Consider the following 21492-nt stretch of genomic DNA (forward strand, 5'->3'; position numbering starts at 1 on the left):
GTGTTATTTGTTCTGTATGCGATGTTGTAATTTAATTTCTTGAATGAGGTTGCAATCTTGTTTGTGTTTTTGATTTCGTATATTAGTGTAATGTATTTTTTGTATTCTTGCGTTTGTGTTATATTCTTATGCTTTTTGTGATTATGTTTTGTCTTTCTTATTATATTATGTTATGTTATGGTTGTATCCGTTTTCTTGTCCTATGTATATGATTGTGTTTAGCTCTTCTTTGTAATCTTGTTGGTTCATTGGTATGTTGAGTAGTCTGTGTACCATTGTTCGGAATGCAGCTTGTTTGTGTTGTGTTGGGTGATTAGATGTGTTGTGTATGTGTGTTGTTGTTGTGGGTTTTCTGTATACTTTGAATGTGTATTTGTTGTCGACTTTTGTTATTGTGATGTCTAGAAAATTCATGGATTTGTTGTTTTCAGTTTCTGATGTGTAGTGTAGCTTTGGGTGTATTTTGTTAATGTGTTGATGCAGGTTTTGGATCTGTCTTTTGTTTATTAATTATTAACTACCAAAGTTAATTTTAAATACTGTTGCCTTGACGACTTCAGTTTCTTGAAGGAGAATAAGATATTTCTTCTGGAAATTATTCATAAGATAAACATGTCCAATAAGAGTGTTGCTTGCTAGTAGGCTAATGTAATTTTGTATTTTCTGCTATGAACAATGTCATTTTGTATTTTTTTTTTCTGTTTTTGTAATTTTGTTGTATATATCGATGGCCCAGTTCAAAAGAACCTGCATTTTAAAGCTTTATGTTTCTGTGAAAAATTAAGGGATAGTTGAAATTACTACAAATTCTGTTAATTGTGTTTTATATATACTCTAAGTTTAAAATTAGAGTGTGTTGATTGGATTTTTCATAGCAACATGAAGCTTTAAATTTCAGTTGTCTCAAAACTTTAAATATATATATAAAATAAAAGCGGTGACGTACTACAACTACTAATAGGCAAACATTTTGATGGGGGCACATAAAAAAGTTAATTTTTTTTCTTCCACCATGTTAATAATATCAAAACAAGTGCTTATACAAATTTTGGCCACTCGACCACAATTATAAGGGCGTCCAGAAAGTGATTTTCTCTTGGGATGTTTACAGAAGAAAGCACAATTGCATGGAAAGATTTATTGAAACAGATACAGCAATTGTTGTCAACATATTCCCCACTGGAATTTAAACATTTGTCATACCATGGGATCAAATTTTTGTATCCTCGTGTCATAGAAGTCGGCCGCCTGGGATCGGAACCAACGTTTGACAGCCGTCTGCACCTCTATGTCGATCCCATGATATGACAAATGTCTCAATTCCGGTTCGGAATATGTTGAAAAATAGCTCAACAATATTGTTGAGCCTGTTTCAATAAATTTTTCCAGTGAAACTGGTTTTCTTTCTGTTAATGGCCCCTGGCGAACTTATTTTCTTACGGCCTTTGTAATTGCGGTCGAGTGGCCAGAATTTATATAAGCACTTTTTTTTATATTATTGACATGGTGGAAGAAAAAAATTGTCCCGCGCCGTGGCGTTGCGGTCTAAGGCCTAGGACTCGCATTACGGAATGCGAGCTGGTTCGAGTCCTCATGGGGGAAGAAATTTTCTCATGAAATTTCGGCCAGTGTATGGGACCAGTGCCCACCCAGCATCGTGATGCACTTGGGGATCTACGATAGGTAGCGAAATCCGGTTGCGAATACCAGCTATAACGGCTGGGGGGATCATCGTGCTAACCACATGATACTTCCATTCTGGTTGGATGAATGTCCACCTCTGCTTCAGCATGTGGGCGTGAGGCCAGCAGCTGGCTGGTCGGTCTAGGCCCTTCACAGGCTGTAGTGCCACGGTTTATTATTTATTATTTTAAGAAAATAATTTAACGTTTTTATCTACCGCCATCAGAATGTTTGCTTGTAAGTTAATTTTTTCTATTTTATCTTAATTTTCCCCATGTATCTTTACTTTTGGAGTTTAAATAGGTATGCATAAAAGTATTAATCTCTAAAGAGTATTTCGTAAATAATTGAAATATTTATTTCATGTTTTCATATTTTGGCAAAATTTTCTTCATATTGTGCCTATCAATAATTATAAGTTACTAAGTAAATCTCCATATTCCCTGAACGTTTAGTTCAGGTACATATGTCTGTTATATACTGTTGTTATGTCTGTTGTAATACTGTTTCCTTTCATTTCTTTCAGAGCGCAGAAAGCATTTGAATGAAAGATATGCCTGCCACATCTATACAGACCTGCTTGTGAAAAGTTGGAGTTATCCAGTCCATAATATTGCAATATTGCCAATTTTTTTCAGTTTATCGATGTTTGATGCTTATATCATTTATACTATACTTTTGAAGTAAAAATGTGATTTTATTATAGGTATTTATAATTTCTGAAAAATGTAAACAGTAAAGTCTTTATGATACAAGAAGCTGACATTTGTTTCATTAAACCTGCTTCCCAGCTACATTCTGCTTTCTTAGAACCAAATTTTATCACTGAAATATCTAAACAACAACAAATCTTAGTGAGAGGTCGCATTGAAGGCAGTCAATGTTAAAATTCTTCTGAGTTTCTTCCTCCTCATTTTTTTCTTTCTTGCTGTCCGGAGTCACAGATGTGGAAATGACTTGAGAGAAAAACTTGACAATTTTTTTATCACTCAATTAAAGACAAATATTTCCCAAAGCCTTACCTGATCGCTTATATCAGTTAGAACGTTAATTTCTTGGCAGAAAATTTTGCATTTCTGTATCTTATTCACATCAGCAGCAGACATACCGGTATCAGTTAAACTCAACAATTTTTAATTGCTTTATATAAAAAATCTCGCAGTTGGGCCTTTAATTGGCTTGTTCCATCTGCAACATCTAAAAATTGGTTAGAGCTATGTCATCTCTTCATAAGTTGTCCCGCTGACTTTTTCCTTCTGATGAATAATTATAAATTTTGAATTGTTTCTAATCATTTGCTTCAGCAGGTAACTACTGTAATTTAGTTGTAATGTCTTCCCTGTCTTATTCCTATGGTTATATGATCAGTCAGCAGTTCCAAGAATGAAAGAGTAATGGAACGGAGAAAAATTCTCTCCTGCACCGGGATTTGAACCCGGGTTTTCAGCTCTACGTGCTGATGCTTTATCCACTAAGCCACACCGGATACCCATCTCAGTGTCGGACAGAATCTTCTCAGTTCAAGTTCCAACTCTTTGGTTCCCTCTAGTGGCCGCCCTCTGCACTACGTTATAGATGTCTATGAACGTAGGACTGAAGTCCACACATGTGCTGAGGTGCACTCGTTATGAGTGACTAGTTGGCCGGGATCCGACGGAATAAGCGCCGTCTTAAATCACGAAGTGATTTACGCATATCATATATATTATTTTAATGTACCGAAGTACATGTGATATTTCCATGCAGATATTCTGCAGATGACGTATGATGACGCAGAATATCTGCATGGAAATATCATATGTATTTCGGTACATTAAAATAATATATAGTTCCAAGAATGGTTGGAATCTCATAAGTGACACCAATAAGGCATCACTCATGTGGCAACTAAGCCAGGAGATAATGGGGTAGGGTGGCCAGTTCCTTTCCCCCTCCATTACATACATCGCTGACTAGTAACATATTCCACTAATCAGACTTCAGATGTATACAAACAATTGTTCTTTCTCTGACACATATCGTCAAGTGAGATGTACTGCCTGATAATATATGTACATATCATCCACAACCTTAATCAGAGGTATCCATTAATTTGAATATACGAGAAATAAGTTGAGTGTTGAAATAAATTAAATTTAATATAATTAATTTAAGCTGAAGTAAAGGGAGGGTCTATTCATCAGTTAGCGCTGGTCAGCTTGATGAATTAATGACCGAATTTGATATAATTTTTCTCTATTGAATACCTAATTCCCTCTTTACCCTTTCCTATCCAGTCCTCTGACTGAACTCTTACTTTCTTCGACCCCGATGGTATTAGATCATTCGAGGCCTAGGGTTTCATTTCACTTTCCTTCCTACCCTTTCTACTTTTCTGTTCCTAGTGCTGACCTGCTATGGCACTAAAATCGAACTCCAGTGGCTTAAGGAGGGAAAGCTGGTGATCAACAAGATCTCCCAAGTAGGTCTAGTAGACCCATCAACCAACAGCAGGTGTGGTTCTCCAGACATTCTGGGGGTTGTGTGTGGATGAAGTAGTCACCAAAAACGTTAAAATATGTTATTCACTTAAATCGGCTACAACTTGCCATTTTTCGTCTGTAGTTGCATTTAGATTGGCAACAGGCAATGACTGTTTGTTTTGCAATTCATTTTGAATAATTTTCAGAAAAGTCTATGATATATAATACGAAATATTTATTTTCAGTCAATGACTTTACTTTCTATATGTGTAAGGTACAAGTCCTTATATTACATAATTTAATACTGTATTAACGTTTTCGTCAGTCATGCAGAGATCATCAGATACAACATTTTATGCAGCAATATCATCTCTAATAAGTACATTGTAGAGAATTATGTACTTATTAGAGATGATATTGCAGCATAAAAAGTTGTATCTGATGATGTCGGCATGACCGACGAAAACGTTAATACAGTATTAAATTATCTAATATAAGGACTTGTACCTTACACATGTAGAAAGTAAGGTCATTGACTGAAAATAAATATTTCGTATTATAATGACTGTTTGGCCAAGCACCTGCATAGAATTGGAATATATCAGTCCCCTAACTGCCCATTGTGCAACTCAAATCAAGAAATGGATTCGGAACACCTCAAAATCTGTGCTTCAGTGGCTGACCATGACAATATCTTTGAAAAATATTGGAGTGCAAAGAGGTCAAATGACTTTATTGTCAAACGCCTGGCATTAGAAAACAACAACAACATATTATATAAAGACAGTAAAATCAATGCTTATTGTGAAATCATTTTACAGTGAGGTTTGTGATGAATTTCATACCTTAATGCTTCAGAACAAACAATATTTACAATAACTTTACCCTTCAGAGAGGTATTGTTGAGTGACTCTGATTTATAACAACACAATCATGAACCCACCCCATCATAACAAGAAATCAGAAGATGACGCTGAAACTCACTAGGCTTCGGAGAATGACGCAAACCACTTCGAAACTATTTAGCCAGGTAATTTACCATAATATTAACACACGAAAGCAGTTATTACTAGTTCAGTAAAAGATTAAAGTTAGGTACGGGAAATTGAAATCAAAGTTTAGTGTCATTTAAACCCAGTGCATTCTGCTGCATAAACACCATTTTGAAAACTATGTTGTGCTACCGTCTGTCCTATAGTAAAGAAACAAAATGGGACACTCGTTGTATACGGTGTTCCACTCAAACCTCCCACATTTTAATTAATCATTAATAACAAGGTATACCAAATTATGGAATGTAAGTGGTACTAAAAGAAAGAGTAACTCAAAGAATTTTTATTCAATTAATTTGACGTTGATTGTTCATTCACTATGTTTCACAATCGCATAAAGCAAAATGGCGACTCCGCAGCAGTGCGCACAATTTGTATTCTGGTATGCAGAGACAAAATCAATCATTACCGGAGAGAATATAGAGGAATTGCACCTGTTGGGAGAACCATTAAGGCATGGCGTGAGAAGTTTCTGGCGACTGGAAGAGCTAAAAAACAATCCAGAGGTTCTCGTTGACGTGTTTCAGATGAGAAGGTAGAAGAAATTCAAGTGGGAAGCCTGCGTAAATCAATTCGTTAAGCATCCCAGCAGTTCAACTTGCCGACAACAACAGTGCATCGAGTACCGGTACTTCATAACCTCAGATCGCTGGATTGGACGCGCAGACCAATTTGGTGACCACCACGTTCGCCAGACATCACTCCATTAGACTTCTTCCTCTGGGTTATGTGAAAGACCATGTGTTTGTGACTCCAGCAAATAATCTTCAAGATTTACGAGCCCGTATCTGTGATACAACTGTAACATTATCAATGGACATACTAGACAGAACATGGCAAGAAATCGAATACAGACTTGATATTGTTCATGCTACCAATGGTGCACATGTAAAGGTGTATTAGTGTTTATTAGCGTGACAATAAAAAGTATTTGAGTTTCTCTTTCTTTTAGTACCACTCACATTCCATAATTTGATATACCTTGTTAGCAATGGTTATTTGAGTTAGGTACAGTTTACAGCAGAAAATTTTGAAAACATTCAACATTTTTTCCCTCCATTACTATATCTTGAACAATAATGAAAATTACTATGTGTAAAACACTGTCCTTCTGCTATATGAAAAAAAATATTTTCACGTTTAAAAAAAATGGTTTGTATATTTTCTTCAAAATTCAAAGTGGTGCCAGTTCATTGTGCAGTGATGAAGTGTTTTCCTCATAACTCAAAAACTATCCAACATTCTGTGATGAAATTTTTTGTGTATATTTATGCATGTCATATCTACAATATGATGCAAAATCACTTCTCTACCTTTGATAGATTGTCTGATAAAAAATAAATTCATTTAACAATTTGGTCAAATATCAATATTTTCTTGTAACACAAAATAAAAGAAAAGAGCATGATATTGTAAACATGAGTTTCAGCAATAAGTAAAAGAGAGAGAACATCTAAAAGTTAAAAAGTTTATGAGTTATGAGGAAAATGCTTCATCACTGCACCACTTTGAATTTTGAAAAAATATATATAAATAATTTTTTTTTAATTGTAAAAATATTTTTTTCATATAGCAGAAGGACAGTGTTTTACAAATACCAATTTTCATTATTGTACGAGATACAGTAATGGAGGAAAAAAATGTTGGATATTTCCAAAATTTTACTGCTATATGCTGTACCTAACCCCTGAAAATGTGGTAAGTTTGAACGGAACACTGTGTATTCTGGCACATTAAAGGACTCTGTCCCTGAATCAGAGGGCTCCAGGCAAAATTCACCGGCCATTTCTCGCCCGCGTCAAAATTTGTACGAAAAACATTATATTAGTTACCTAAATCCGTATGGTCTTGTTTCGCTTCACACCTGCATTGCAATCCATACCGTACTATATCATAATGGGTTTGAATAACATTTTGAGCTAGAACGGCAATTAGAGTGGCATTTTATATTGTTGGAAATGAATCTCTAGCGTTGTACTGATGAGGCTATGGAAAACTGAATAGAAAGAGATGAAAATATTGAGCTAAAATACAAATATTATGGTAAGAAGCTTACTAAAATCCCTGATCATAATCCTCTACGCATGCTAGCCAGATGGTTCGTTTCAGCTAACAAATGCATGTCGTGTGTCAGAGATTTCAGGAATATTTCTAGTCTTCTTTACCACTCTCAATTTGTAGTCCAAAATTTGCATAAGTATTTGTAGTCTATTTATCCTTTCACTTATTCATTAATAAACTCATTTTTCCATTATTTCTGTCTCTAGAGCTAGAACTGGCATCTGATCACAGAACAGTATCTGGACAAGTTTCATTCATCAACTTAGTATGTAAAAAAATGCAATACAAATGAAGAAACAACTTTGCACATCCTTCTGAAATGTCCAGATCTTGAACAGGAAAAAAGAACTATAAGAAAATAGAACACAAAAAGAAACCACTAAATTTCTAGACAATCCTTACACAGCCTACTGTGTGATCCTTCGCACACAGACTATACTGTAGAGCAGCCGTGGCGAAAATGTAATCGTGCGCCGAGCCACTGTGTAACCTGCAACGTGCATAGCACCTATGGAGGGAGGTGGACACCCGAAGGGGAAGTGAAGCAACTGTCTGACTTATTAACGGATTTTCATTTTCCTTACGTCAAGCACTTAAATATAATTTTATAGAGTATAAGTTTACAAACTAACGTTTAGTACAGGTAACGAAGAAAGAAATGAACGAAACTTAGGACACATTATCACAATCTAAAGTTAACATCTTCAGAATGTCTCTGCGACAAAGTTTCAAAATCAGGAATTATGTCACTGCCAGTCGTAGTTGATCACGAAGGTATTTGTCTGTTAGTAGTGATCTAAATTAGGTTTTTACTATTTTCATTGTTGAAAATAATTTTTCACAAACCTAAGTTGTAGCGTACATGGCTTCAACAGAGCAAGCGAAAGAACGAAGCTTCGGATATTTATTTTTTGGTAAAGATTTGAAAAGTTCAACATTTGTCAAGTCCTTACATCTAGCTTTCATTGTAACATTACATTGTAAATCTGTGAGTTTAAATTGAAAATCTAACCGCATTATTCGTAATCTGCTGAAAAATGATCGAAATAATAATAATAATAATAATAATAATAATAATAATAATAATAATAACACTTAACCTTTTAATGTTTCATCAGTGATATGTAGTATAATGCCGTTTTATGTTATACAACCGTTTTCCTCGTAATACTTGTGAACAAATCATACATTTAATATTCTCACCATATTGGCAGCAAAAAAAAAAAAATGCGTCTTCCCATCCTACTTGAAACTTTTTTTTTGTAGAGGTACATGGTTACGAGAGAGACATTGCGACGATACGCCACTCGCAGGTCAGAGACAAATACAAATGGAAAGGAGTTTGACTCCAGTGAGTGAGAGGGTGGGGGTTGGGGGAGCAAGAGACATGCACAGCTATCATTGCAAGCCACAACGTGCTCATGAGTTACATTTTCGCCACGGCTGCTGTAGAGTGTGAACACCAATGTTTTCGACATATTTAATAAAGTCAAGCCTGAATGAAGAATAAATTCTTTCAGTGTTGTGTTGTCATCCAGTCTGCTCTCAAAAAAAGCTGGAAGTTAGAATTTATGAAAAAGTTATACTACCGGTTGTTCTGTATGATTGTGAAACTTGGACTGTCACTTTGAGAGAGAAACAGAAGTTAAGGGTGTTCGAGAATAAGGTGCTTAGGAAAATATTTGGGGCTAAGAGGGATGAAGTTACAGGAGAATGGAGAAAGTTACACGACGTAGAAGTGCACACATTGTATTCTTCACCTGACATAATTAGGAATATTAAATCCAGATGTTTGAGATGGGCAGGGCATGTAGCACGTAAGGACGAATCCAGAAATGCATAGAGTGTTATTTGGGAGGCCGGAGGGAAAAAGACCTTTGGGGAGACCGAGATCTCAATAATCGAATGTTATAGAATATGTAAAAAAGAAGGCTGAACACATCATTGGTTTGGGTCACAAAACGAAGATTTGTGTTCGGTACTTTGCGGGCTGTACTATGGTTTTGATTGTAATGTTCGGATTCATTTCTGTTTTATTTCCATATACAGAGGGACGGATGGTCTTTAGGGGCTACCGGGGCCGTGCCCCACCATTATTTCATTCCCCAGAAATTTTTTTTCGCCTTTAAAATGTGTAAGTTTTGTTCAGGACATTGTACTTAATTCATACTTGTTTCAGTAAATTTCGTCACATAACGCGTTGTGTGTCAGTAAAACGTCAACGATTGTGTGACACAATACAGTATATTATGAGCTTGGGCGACTAAATATTGTGAACTTCGGCCCGCGTCAAAGGGTCCCATAACTTGAATCACTTTAGCGCTCAACTGCCATAGTGTGAGTGAGGTATGTAATGATCGCTATTGACGGAGATTCACGAAGTATTACGAAGTTACCGTTACGAGTATAATGCTTCGCACTGGGGCCCGACGAGCCTGGCCAGCCTGTTGGACGGAAGCGGCAGTCGCAACAGTGTCGCCAACTGGCCGGAAATTCCGTCAAAACACGTAGCGGTCGGGAAAAGAATGGCTTTGACAAGTGACGGATTTTTTGGCTGAAATTACAATTTACATCGTCTTTTGACTTGTTTAGCTGCTATCATTTTTAATTTTGACGTATTCTGACGATTTCCAGTGTTACACTGACGGGGATACAATGTTGGCGACATTGAGTCGCAGTGCCACGGTGTCACTAAGCGGTGGGTAATGAGAAGTGTCCTTGAGAACATTGAATGGTGCATGCAAGCGAAGTGTGAAAACATGAATAAAGTGTTAAAAACATCGTTTTCTTTGTTAAAATTAGAAGACAAACTTGAATTTAAACAACTTGGCACACATCAACTTAATGACTTCAGTTTTACACAGGCGGATAGCAAGAAAAGTATAACTTTGTGCAACTCGTTACAAAGAAGTCCTGGCTAACTGTAAGTGAAATTTTGTTCTATTTCATTATAGTTTTAGTTTGGACAGTTTTCTTGATTGAGAATTAATCCATTATCTATAGTTACGTCGCAATCACTGATCACTTAACAAGCACGTAAGTCTAACCACGATCCAGTCATCACAAGAAAATATCGAGGTAGATTTCATAGTTGTATTGATTTCGAATTTCTGTTTCCTATCTATGAGATATGAATGGGGGGCGACGTCCCTAGCTCTGTAAGTTGAGGGGGCAGAAAGTGCCTTGCCTCCTCCCTCGAAGTCGGCGTCTATGGCTATATCTTCTGTACAATTTTCATATTTAGAATAACTTTTACCATTACGAGTGATTAGCAATTCAAAATGGCAGCTGTATTCTGTGCATTGTGCATTGAAATGCCGTTTTCCTGATAATTTCCACAAAATGTCAGTATTTCTGAGCGATCCTTTTTCTATTTATTCCTGAATGTGATATGAATAATATGGCCTAGAATCTTTCAAATATTTTGACTAGATATTTTTTATTTTAATTTCTAATTTGAAGTAAAGTTTTTCAAAATTTCATTAGGTCAAAAATATTTTTTGTAAAATGAACTAAGTGTTAAACCAATAGTTATAGATAGATTTGTTCACAACTATAAAATGCAATTCCACGCAAATTTCTACTGCAATATCTTAAAAACTGTTTGAGTTATCAGGGAAGCCGTTTGAATAAAAAAGTTACGGGCGCCATTTTGTATTTCTAATAACCCATAACGGTAATAGGTTTACTAAATCTGAAAATACTATACAGTTGCAAAAGTAGTGTATATTCAGCATATAAAATTAGAATGTTACAAATTTATGCATTGCCGAGAAAAAAAAATGAATTTCACCAATTTTTCAGTACGTAATAGTACATTATGCAACGAGCCTATAATGATAGTAATTAAGAAGCGAGTATGGATGTTTATGAAACGAGCGCAAGTGAGTTTCATAATTTTCATACGAGTTTCTTAATTACCATTATTGGCGAGTTTCATACGACTTTTTATGCTCGACCATATTTCTAACTTGAAATTATTCATTTTATTTGTATCTAACTGACCTTGAGCAATACCTCGTAAATTGTGAGATGTGCGCAGACGCGAAAATATTGATTTTTTCCGAGGAACAGATGTCCACATTGAAGCCTATAAGAACCTACAGAGTAAACTAAATATTAACTTTGATGTAACATTGAAATTAAATTGAAAAACGAGATGACAAATTGAATTTATTTGAATATTATTTACAATTAACGCTAATTATTATAGTAACAGAACATAACCTTCTGCGACAGTATTGGATTTCCAGCCTCCGTGACTTTTCGCTAATTCTCTTTCGATTGCATATCCGAGAATAATCGATACTTGCGGTTTTATAACAGTACAAAGCTGACTTGTCATTGGCTGAGGTTTTATAACGGTACAAAGCTGACTTGTCATTGGTTGAAAGACCTGACCTTTAATGAGTGGGTGTACTTTAATGATATGCATTAAAGGACTGCTACCAGGTGTATAATTACTACATTTCGGCATGGTCGAGCATAAAACTATTTAAAGGTGTATGCTACCCTTTAAGAAACGTAATGTTGATCTTTTAAAGCCATATTAACTGTAACAAGATCATTATAAAAGACCAGACTTACTTAAGTGCGTCGGCAAACTGCACTGATAATGATGCTGAATTCAATCTTTGTTACATATTGTATCACTCTATGATAAATGTAATTTTTAAATGCTCGCAAGCAAACATTCTCATGAGGGCAGATAAAAAAGTAAGTTTTTTCCTTCCACTATGTTAATAATGTCAAAACACGTGCTTATACTAATTTTGACCACTCGAGGTCAGTTACGAGGAGTCCCCAGAAAGTAAATTTCCCTGGGCCGTTTACCGAAAGAAAACACAATTTTATGGAAAGATTTAATGAAGACCAACCTAACTAAAGTACTCTATTAAAGATGTTTAAACGTAATATGTGGTAGAGGAATGCATAAAAGTATAAAGATAAATATGTTGACAAAGTATAGCCTAAGGATACATTTTGTTTCATGAAGTAAGCAAGAAACATTCTTTTTTTTTTTTTTTTTTTTTGTAAGTCATTATTTGAGGCAAAAGAACCATTGTCAAAATGTTTTTATTTTTTTAAGGACGCAATTTTAAATTTTCAATAACAAACACTTCTGCAATATTGTTTCTGTCTTATGAACAACATGTATGAACATATTACCAGGCTTCATTGCACCTTACAATCACATTTACACTGTTTTTTGTTCTTCCTGAAAATTTTGCTATTTTGATATTGATTGTTTCTGCCAAAACCCCTTCAATTGTTTGTATACATCTTAATCTGATTAGCGTAATATCACAGTCTAGTATATACAGCCACGAAGCTTGAGTTGTGAGGGTGCTAGGAACAATAGACTGTGCCGGTACTATTTTTCGCATTGTCTGTAATGAGGCGATATTAGCGATCCTAGTGGTTCGCAACTGTCTATGGATGCATATTTACTACGTATTGACCTTCGTGACTGTATATACTAGACTGTGGTAATAAATATGTTACTAGTCAGCGATGTAAGCAGTAAAGGATAAAAGAAATTGGCCACTCTAATCCCATTATCTCTTGGCTTAGTTGCCTCATGAATGATGCTTTATTGGTGTCACTTATGAGGTTCAAGCCTGTCTTCGGACAGTTGACTAAGCAACACCAATGATAGTGATAACGATGATAATATATTATTATTATTATTATTATTATTATTATTATTATTATTATTATTATTATTATTAATACTGGTGCAGTTACATTCATTTCAGTGTGATACTATATTTAGGCCTATAATTCTTTGCTCGTATGTGTAGACTTACGTATTTGAATATCGTATGGAGAATCGATTTCATGAATTTATGGCATACTGACAGTGGCGCTGAGCGCAGCTGTGCAGTGACGTAATAGTGAGACAGCTGACAGGCTATGGCGGAAAACTTAAGAATGGCCGTTCTTGGTGTTTTAGTCTTAATATATTCATCTGTGAGTGTGACCAGTGTTCGTTTCCAAAAAGAAAAAAAAAAAAAACGAAATGTTCAATATCTTTTACAAACAAATTTTTCAGTTTTAATCTTGGAAAATAAGTGTAAAATAAAGAAGCTTGGAAGGCCGTTAGGAACGACTTCAGAACACGCGTAAGTACGTATGTAATTATTGCTTTATTGTATTATTTATTTTTGGTCCAGAGGACATATTTTTTATGTAGGCCTACTTATTTATTATCTATCCTTGTGCCCTCAATAAAAAACATGTGTTTTAATAATTTTTAATTTATACATTCTTTGTACAGTAGTGGCAGAAAAAACCGGACCGACCCTTGTAACTGATTTCAGAGCCTTGTTCACTCCATAGCACGATAGACTGGTAACTAACAGTTTCGTGGTTCGAATCCTGCCTGGGAAGGAAACTTTTTTTTTTGTTCCTTATTCAAATCTATTCCCAATACTTTTCCATTGCTGGTAAAATTCATGTTCTGGGAATAATAAGTTAATTAAGTAGTAAAATATCGCTACAATAAAAAAATATTGGGAATAAATTTGAATAAGAAACAAAAAAAAGTTTCCTTCCCAGGCAGGATTCGAACCACGAAAGTCTTAGTTACAAGTCTATCGAGCTCTGGAGTGAACAAAGCTCTGAAATCAGCTACAAGGGTCGGTCCGGTTTTTTTTGTTCCACTACTGTACATAAGTAGGCCTACTTAAGCGGTATTCTAAAGTATATAGCAGGCCGTTACCTCAACTCGATTTAAAGCAGACACAAACAAGCCGAGGTAAGATATTTTGCAGGGCTTTTAATACAAAACTATATGAAAGAAACAGCTGGATTCGCGGTTGTGAATCTACAAATAAAGGCTGGTTCACAATAAACCGGGAGCTAGAACCAGAATGAAAACGAGAAGCAGAAGACGTGAATATGAAAATTTTTGATTCACAATAAACCGAGAACGTAGACGACTATGCATATCGATATGCATGTCAATAACGATATGTAAAGTCGATATTACGCATTCTGATGTTATTTGTGTATAATTGACCAATGGCGTTCTCTCATGAGTACAAGGTAGTCAGCATAAACACAGGTTAACCAACTTCGAAATTTCAACTGAAACAATTCACGGAGCATACATACTGGGTGTTCATTTCAAAGTATGTCATGACGTCACTGTTGTTGGGTCACCGATTTGAAGCGAGTTTCAGCTTATATGTTAAAGAAGTTGCCTATTATTCAAGGCGTTCTTCAATCTAAACTTGAGAACGTGTACGGTACTATAAATATGCCCATGCATCTTTATTATCACAACCTATTTTAAGTCTACCATAACGTAAAATAATTAGAGAAGAAACATTTGTAATAGAACAAAAATGAACACAACAGTAGTTATTGAATTGAAGCATGAATATGTAGTGTGTAATACAACCAATACAGTAATAAAATATGATTCACTTACGATCGGTGTTCAAAGATGCAGCTATTGAAAACCACGTATTCTCCTTCATTTTTCACATCTTTATACGAGGCGCGCCGCTTATCGTAAACGTGAGGATTTTCCTCAACACTCAATATTAAAATCTCATCAAATAAAACTTGCTCCATGATGCACAGCACAGAACAAAATAATGCATAGGTTATGTCACGGTCTTCTTGCTACAAAATATACGACGACAAAATAGCTTTTAGATGGCAATAGAATGAATCTAAGTGGGCTGTGATCGGAAACGTGAACGCCAAAGTTGAAACTTGGCCAACTCTCCGTTCCCGATCCCGGGCTCCGGCAAGCTTTTCTTTAATTGTGAACGCTCACATTTAAATATACATACTGGGTGTTCATTTCAAAGTATGTCATGACGTCACTGTTGTTGGGTCACCGATTTGAAGCGAGTTTCAGCTTATATGTTAAAGAAGTTGCCTATTATTCAAGGCGTTCTTCAATCTAAACTTGAGAACGTGTACGGTATAACTTGAACGTCGTAGCAACAGATGGCGGTCTGTACGGTCTGTGTGCTACCATAACCTCTTTCGAACTGTGTTTTTCGCCGGCAAGTCGTACGCAGGGTATTTGTTATCGTCGGCTGAGTACGGCAACATTCCACAACACAAATCAAATGCTCCGTGTCCATGTTGACCGTCGAAGTTAATGTCAACAAATACGTAAGTAATCGTCTTAACCCTCTCCCCATATCCCGACAGTACGTATTTCCAAACGGTTCACATTCCTGCCACTATCGGCGTTACCGTACGTATCGGTATGTACTATTCAGAATGAACGCCGTACTTGCTAGGCAACTTCTCTGCCTCATAGGTTATACACCTCTGCGGAAGTGTAGAAAGATTGAATTCTCTACGCTCATCAGCTAGCCACATGACGGCATACAGCGAGCCATGACACATTTTGAACTGAACACCCAGTATTTTTAACAATTTTACCGTTTTCGTTTTCGTTCCGATTCTCGTTTCCGGTTTATTATGAACCAGCCTTAACTTATTTTGTTTCCCGTGCCTGCTATTTGCTAAGGGTAAAGGTACGAGCTGGACATGCACTGGTGTGTCAGATTTAAGCCATTTGACACAGAAAATTAAGAAGCATGAGGAATCTATTGCTCATAAGAATGCTGGCCTAAATTTTTCAGTCCTAGGAAGAACAGAAATTTTATTAGGCAACAGCTTAGCTCAGCTTTTAGACAGAATATTGAAAGAATGATAACGTAAGGAAAAATCGCTATGTTCTTTCAAAGATAATTCATCATCATCATCATCATCATCATCATCATCATCATCATCATCATCATCATCATCATCATCATAATCAGTATCAGACTCATTTTAAGGTAATTATCTACTTTAAAGAATAGTTTTTTTTTTAAATAATTTCAAGGGAAAAATTGTTCCGGGGCCGGGTATCGATCCCGGGACCTCTGGTTGAACGTACCAGCGCTCTGCCAACTGAGCTACCCGGGAACTCCACCCGACACCGTCTCAACTTTTCCCTTTATATCCACACAACTTGCGTGGGCTGACGAAACGCCAGAGACCCACATCGAGTGCACACAAACTCTGTGTGACTTGGAATTGTGGTTTTCTGTTAACGTACACAATGACGTATATGTATTATATATAATATACTCGATGTGGGTCTCTGGCGTTTCGTCAGCCCACGCGAGTTGTATGGATATAAAGGGAAAAGTTTAGACGGTGTCGGGTGGAGTTCCCGGGTAGCTCAGTACGTTCAACCAGAGGTCCTGGGATCGATACACGGCCCCGGAACAATTTTTCCCTTGAAATTATTCAAATCTGCTTTACAGGAAGCTTTACCTAAAAGACTAGATTTGCAGTTTTTTTTTTTTTGTTTTTCAGAAATTGTTGGAAAACTATCTAATATCATAAAAGTAACGAACCCCTTGTCATATTAGGCACGAACCGCCACTGCATACTGATGTCGGTTACATCATTTTACATAAGTAGGCAGCGCAGAGAATAAAGCGTGCTTCATTTACTTCAGTGCTGCTATTGGCGTTACATTTATTGACATTTCAATTTTACAGCCCAGGCTCTGCAAAAGGAAAAACAGTGGTTAGTGTTATTGGTTTATATTTCGTAGACTTATAAATTCTGACGGGTGTGACAGCTAGAATCGATATTTTTATTTCTACGAGTGCATAAAATCAACGCTGAGGGAAACAGAACCGCTGCTACTTACAATCTGTCCACATGCACGCGGTTTAAAGCCATTTGTCGAATGAAATTGCAAGCCATGATTTAATTGAGCTTAAAATCTGCTTGTAATTATTTAGTCTGGATTGAAATGAGATTTTCATAAGTGAGGATATACTGCATATACTTTGTGATTACTCCATCATGAGATCCCATTCCACAGCAACAGTTTAGTGTATTTATGTTTAAAGCTTGGTTAAACCTCAGCGTTTGTTACATTAACGTTTTAGATAATATTAATTTTTAATGACATTTTTATTTTTACAGTATGCTTTACTTAATATTACTATGAACTATATTTCAAGCCACCTGCAGAGCTCAGTCGGCTCAGGCAGGCATGTCAACTGATGCCCACAGGAGCAAAAGCGCGCTTTAGAGCCCAGGAGAGCCTGGGAAAGGAAAGAGACAGACGAAAGAGGTGGTATATGCCGCTTGGTCGAGCTATATTCAGGGATGGCCAGCACTGTTTCAATAGATAAAGGGAAGAGAACTTATTAAAACTGTATCCATGTTAATTTTTAGATTTGCCTGAGAAGTACAAGTGCATTATAAGAATGTAAGTTTTAATTTTAATGCTCATTTTTCACAAGTTTGATTTTTTTATTCAAAAGAAATATTTTCTCAACTTTTCGTATAGAAAAGTGAAATTTTCAGGTATAGGCCTATTTATTTAGTAGCCTTACAGAATGTTTTCGTAAATCTATTATACCATATATACGTATTACTGAAGATAGTGTATTGAAATTTTTTAAAATATTCGCATGGAAATTGTTTGTAAGGAAATGAATTAACAAAGCAACTCCTCTTACCTACATCATAAGCAAAAGATACGTGCCCATGTGTTGTAAAAATGTCAGCTCTATCTATAGCTTTAGCAGATTTAGAGAAAATAATTTAATATTCTGATGACAGGAAGTTGCTCACAAATATCACCTGAAAAGCATAATGCGATAAGAGTTTTGTTATGTAATACACTCAGGGACAAAAAAAAAAAAAAAAACGGACACTTCTATATTTGCTTATATTTTGTTGCCAATTATTTCAAAATGAAACAAAACCCATTTAAACAAAATAATGTTTCATTTAGCACCTTATACGACAACATTTGAAAAAAAAAATCTCTGATGAGAAAATTTACAAAAAATTACAAAGGGCGTATAACTATGGCATCGTTTGGTCTAACTGTTTTTTCATTTTATGGTGCCTTAAACATTAAAAACTCTTTTTAGTAACGAGTATTACCCCCTCTGGCTTGAATAACTGCATCCATACGTCTTGGCATGCTCTCAATTTGGTTAGCAATGTCTTCTTGAGGAATAAGTTCCCATTCTTCGCCAAGTGCTCGCCTCAACTCTTGTAACGATTCTGGTCTCGGTAGTCTATTCTTAACACGCCGTCCCAGCATGTCCCACAAGTGTTCAATTGGGTTCATGTCTGGACTCCTTGCTGGCCATGGAAGAACATGGATTCCCACTTCTTGAAGATAATCTCCGACCGCATGGGCAATATGCGGCCGTGCATTATCATGCATTAAAACAAAATTATCGCCTACAAATTGGCCAAATGGCACAACATGATCAGCCAAACATTCATTTATATACCTATCAGCTGTTAGTCTTCCATTTTCAACAAAAACCAACTCTGTACGAGCATCCGTACACACTCCTGCCCAAACCATCACTCCACCACCTCCATACGGCACATTTTCGGAAATGCAACACTGTGAAAATCGTTCTCCCCTCCTTCTCCATACTCTTTCACGTCCATAAGGTGAGCACTGATTGAAACGGGACTCATCGGTGAACAGAACACAGCTCCACTGTCCATTTCTCCAATCCCTGTGATCATTTGCAAAACGCAGTCGTTCAACTCGATGCATCCTGAGAAGTCTGGGACCAGTTGCAGGTCTACTTGATATCAGTCCACTTGCTTTCAACCTCCTTCTAACTGTTTTGGCCGAAATTGGGCGTCCATGCATGTTAACAAATTGCTGTAGTAGCTGGCAGGTTGTGCTCCCTAAGAACTCTCAACACCATATACCTGCCTTCATTTAGATTTGTAGCTCTTGGACGACCCGAACCTGGTCTTCTGGTATATTCTAGGGTCTCTCTATACCGTTTTATGGCATCATGGGTTGTGCTTCCAGCCATATTCATAACATTTGCAATGTAACGTACACTGCGTCCATCGTAAAGGGCTACAGCTCGAGCCACATCTTCAGGTCGCATCTTGTTTTAAGACAAATGTTACAACCCCACTTAAACTCAGAAAATGTAAAAATAAAGAAATAACGAATGATAACGATAAAGAAGCACAAAATGGTTGAGACAAAATTGTTATAGCTGAGACTCCGAAAGCAAAATTGGAATATTTGGTTGTAATGGCTTGTTTATAAAACAAAAAACAATCGACAATGTATACACGTCTCCATAACAACAGATGGCTACCATAATATTGTATGAGAAGATAATGTTTTGCAAAATACCAGCAAATATTAAAGTGTCCGGTTTTTTTGTCCCTGAGTGTATTAGTTACACTTAAAACAGATACAGTACCTAGGTAACTTTGCTTTGTACTGTAATATTGTTTAGATTAGTTTATTGATTACTTTTGTAAGGCTAAAGATACCATCAATATAAATTCCAACTTATCATGTCATACTCAATCTCTTTCTTTGGAATATCACTTTCTTTATGAATGATGTGTTTCAGCTACTTAATACAGTATAATATTATACTACTATGGAATTTAAGTGGATATTCCTTCTTAACTCTCTATTATGTTATTAAGATTTAAAACACAAGTGCAATATTAAGAAATCAGTGTTAGTACTTTTGTTTTACAGACAATATAGGTAATATTAAGCAGAAAGAAACCATATAAAACTAACGACATAAAATTTCACGTTCCGTTTGAAGTTTGTGCACCACTGTTTTCTTAATCCAACAGGTTGCTTATTCATATACACAACGCTTCCTGTTTCCATACTTAGCGCTTGCTGCCCGCGCACGACGTCAAGGTCAGAAAAATGCGCTTGCTTTGACATCACTGATCTAAGGGTAGGTACACGTTGGAGCAACGATAAACGATAAAAGAAACGACCTAGCGACGCTTTGGTATTATCAAAGAATCAAGTGTTCATATCTGAGCAACGAGGACGCGGGAAGCGAACATTTCGATTTATCAGTAGAAGATATTTTATACATCCACTTAATGAAAGAAGATATTATATAGAAAATATCAGCTGCTAGGTTCAAGATCAATATAACTTAAATACGTATCAAATTGATCAATATAACTTAAATACGTATCAAATTGAACCCGTTTCTCATCCCAAAGCTACTATAAATTCATTGTGATATGATTGGTTCTTGTGATCACATAACGTATCACGAATAAATACACAACTGATCAATTTGTCAGTATCCATGATAATTTATTAATTCAACTAGCCGTACCCGTGCGCTCCGCTGCACCTGTTAGAAATAAATATAAAGTAATTACATAATTAAAATAGGACGTTTGATCCAGGGAACATTCGTGTTTGATGGAAGGATAAATCGTTTAATATGTTACTTAATTTAAATTGTATTTAAATAATTAAAATGCGGTCAATTTGGTCCAGAGAGCAATCATTTGGTGCAATGACAATTCCTTTAACATGTTTCTTAATTGTTATTACATGCAACCATAGTTCAATGAAGATTGACATCATTTAGTTTTAATGTGTATACTTTATAATACTTGCTACATGTGTCAGAAGTTACTGTAATAACATTGTAGAATTATGTCCATCTAGAGAAACTAAACTTTCCAATGGTGAAATAATAGTTAAACAATTTTAATTAGCTCCCGATATTACTTCATACAAACACAGAAACATTCTCTGTAGGCTGTGTTTAATAGCTTTCGATTGTTGTTGCCCAAGGCCCTTTATAGACGAAGTCATTTGTTTTTATTTCAGTACAGCGCCTTAGATGGCGTTGTTATTGTAATTTTAAAACTCATTTATCTCATTAAATATCAGTCCTATAAAAATTTTATATAGAGTAAACATTATCGAAAATTATTTTTAAAGAAACTTTTATTATGTAACATTTTTCATGAAAATTAATAATAAGGGAGATATTTCGATTTATTTAATTCAAGCCCCCTTATAACCCCCCTTTTAAATAAAGCATTTTGAATGCCATATAGCCTAAAATCTAAGTTGAAACGAACTTAATTTATATTACAATTTTCACATAAATCGGTTCGGCCATTATCGCGTGAAAAGGTAACAAACATCCAGACAGACAGACAGAGAGACAATCAGACAGACATACAAACAAAAATTAAAAAAAGCGATTTTCGGTTTCAGGATGGTTAATTACACATGTTAACATCAATTATTTTTGGAAAATCGAAAATTACCAGAAAAATGTTGCCTACAGATTAGTATAGATATGCCGAAATAATCATAAATCGATTAATACTCGGATATATTGATAACCACCGGTCATTATACAGATTAATATTATCTTAATCAGAGACCA

The 21492-nt window shown here is 35.8% G+C and overlaps 1 protein-coding gene across 3 annotated transcripts in view; it reads left to right on the plus strand.

Moving 5' to 3' along the window:
• mip40 (Myb-interacting protein 40) overlaps positions 1-2441 on the plus strand; it is a 166336-nt gene extending 163895 nt beyond the window's left edge. For all 3 annotated transcript variants that reach the window (XM_069846851.1, XM_069846849.1, XM_069846850.1), the window contains one exon: positions 2210-2441. In XM_069846851.1, the coding sequence (XP_069702952.1) occupies positions 2210-2231 (22 nt within the window). In that variant the 3' untranslated portion in view covers positions 2232-2441. The remainder of the gene's footprint in view (positions 1-2209) is intronic.
• The last annotated feature ends 19051 nt before the right edge of the window (positions 2442-21492 follow it).

Source organism: Periplaneta americana, chromosome 15 (assembly GCF_040183065.1).
Source record: "Periplaneta americana isolate PAMFEO1 chromosome 15, P.americana_PAMFEO1_priV1, whole genome shotgun sequence".
Classification (NCBI taxonomy): Eukaryota; Metazoa; Arthropoda; class Insecta; order Blattodea; family Blattidae; genus Periplaneta; species Periplaneta americana.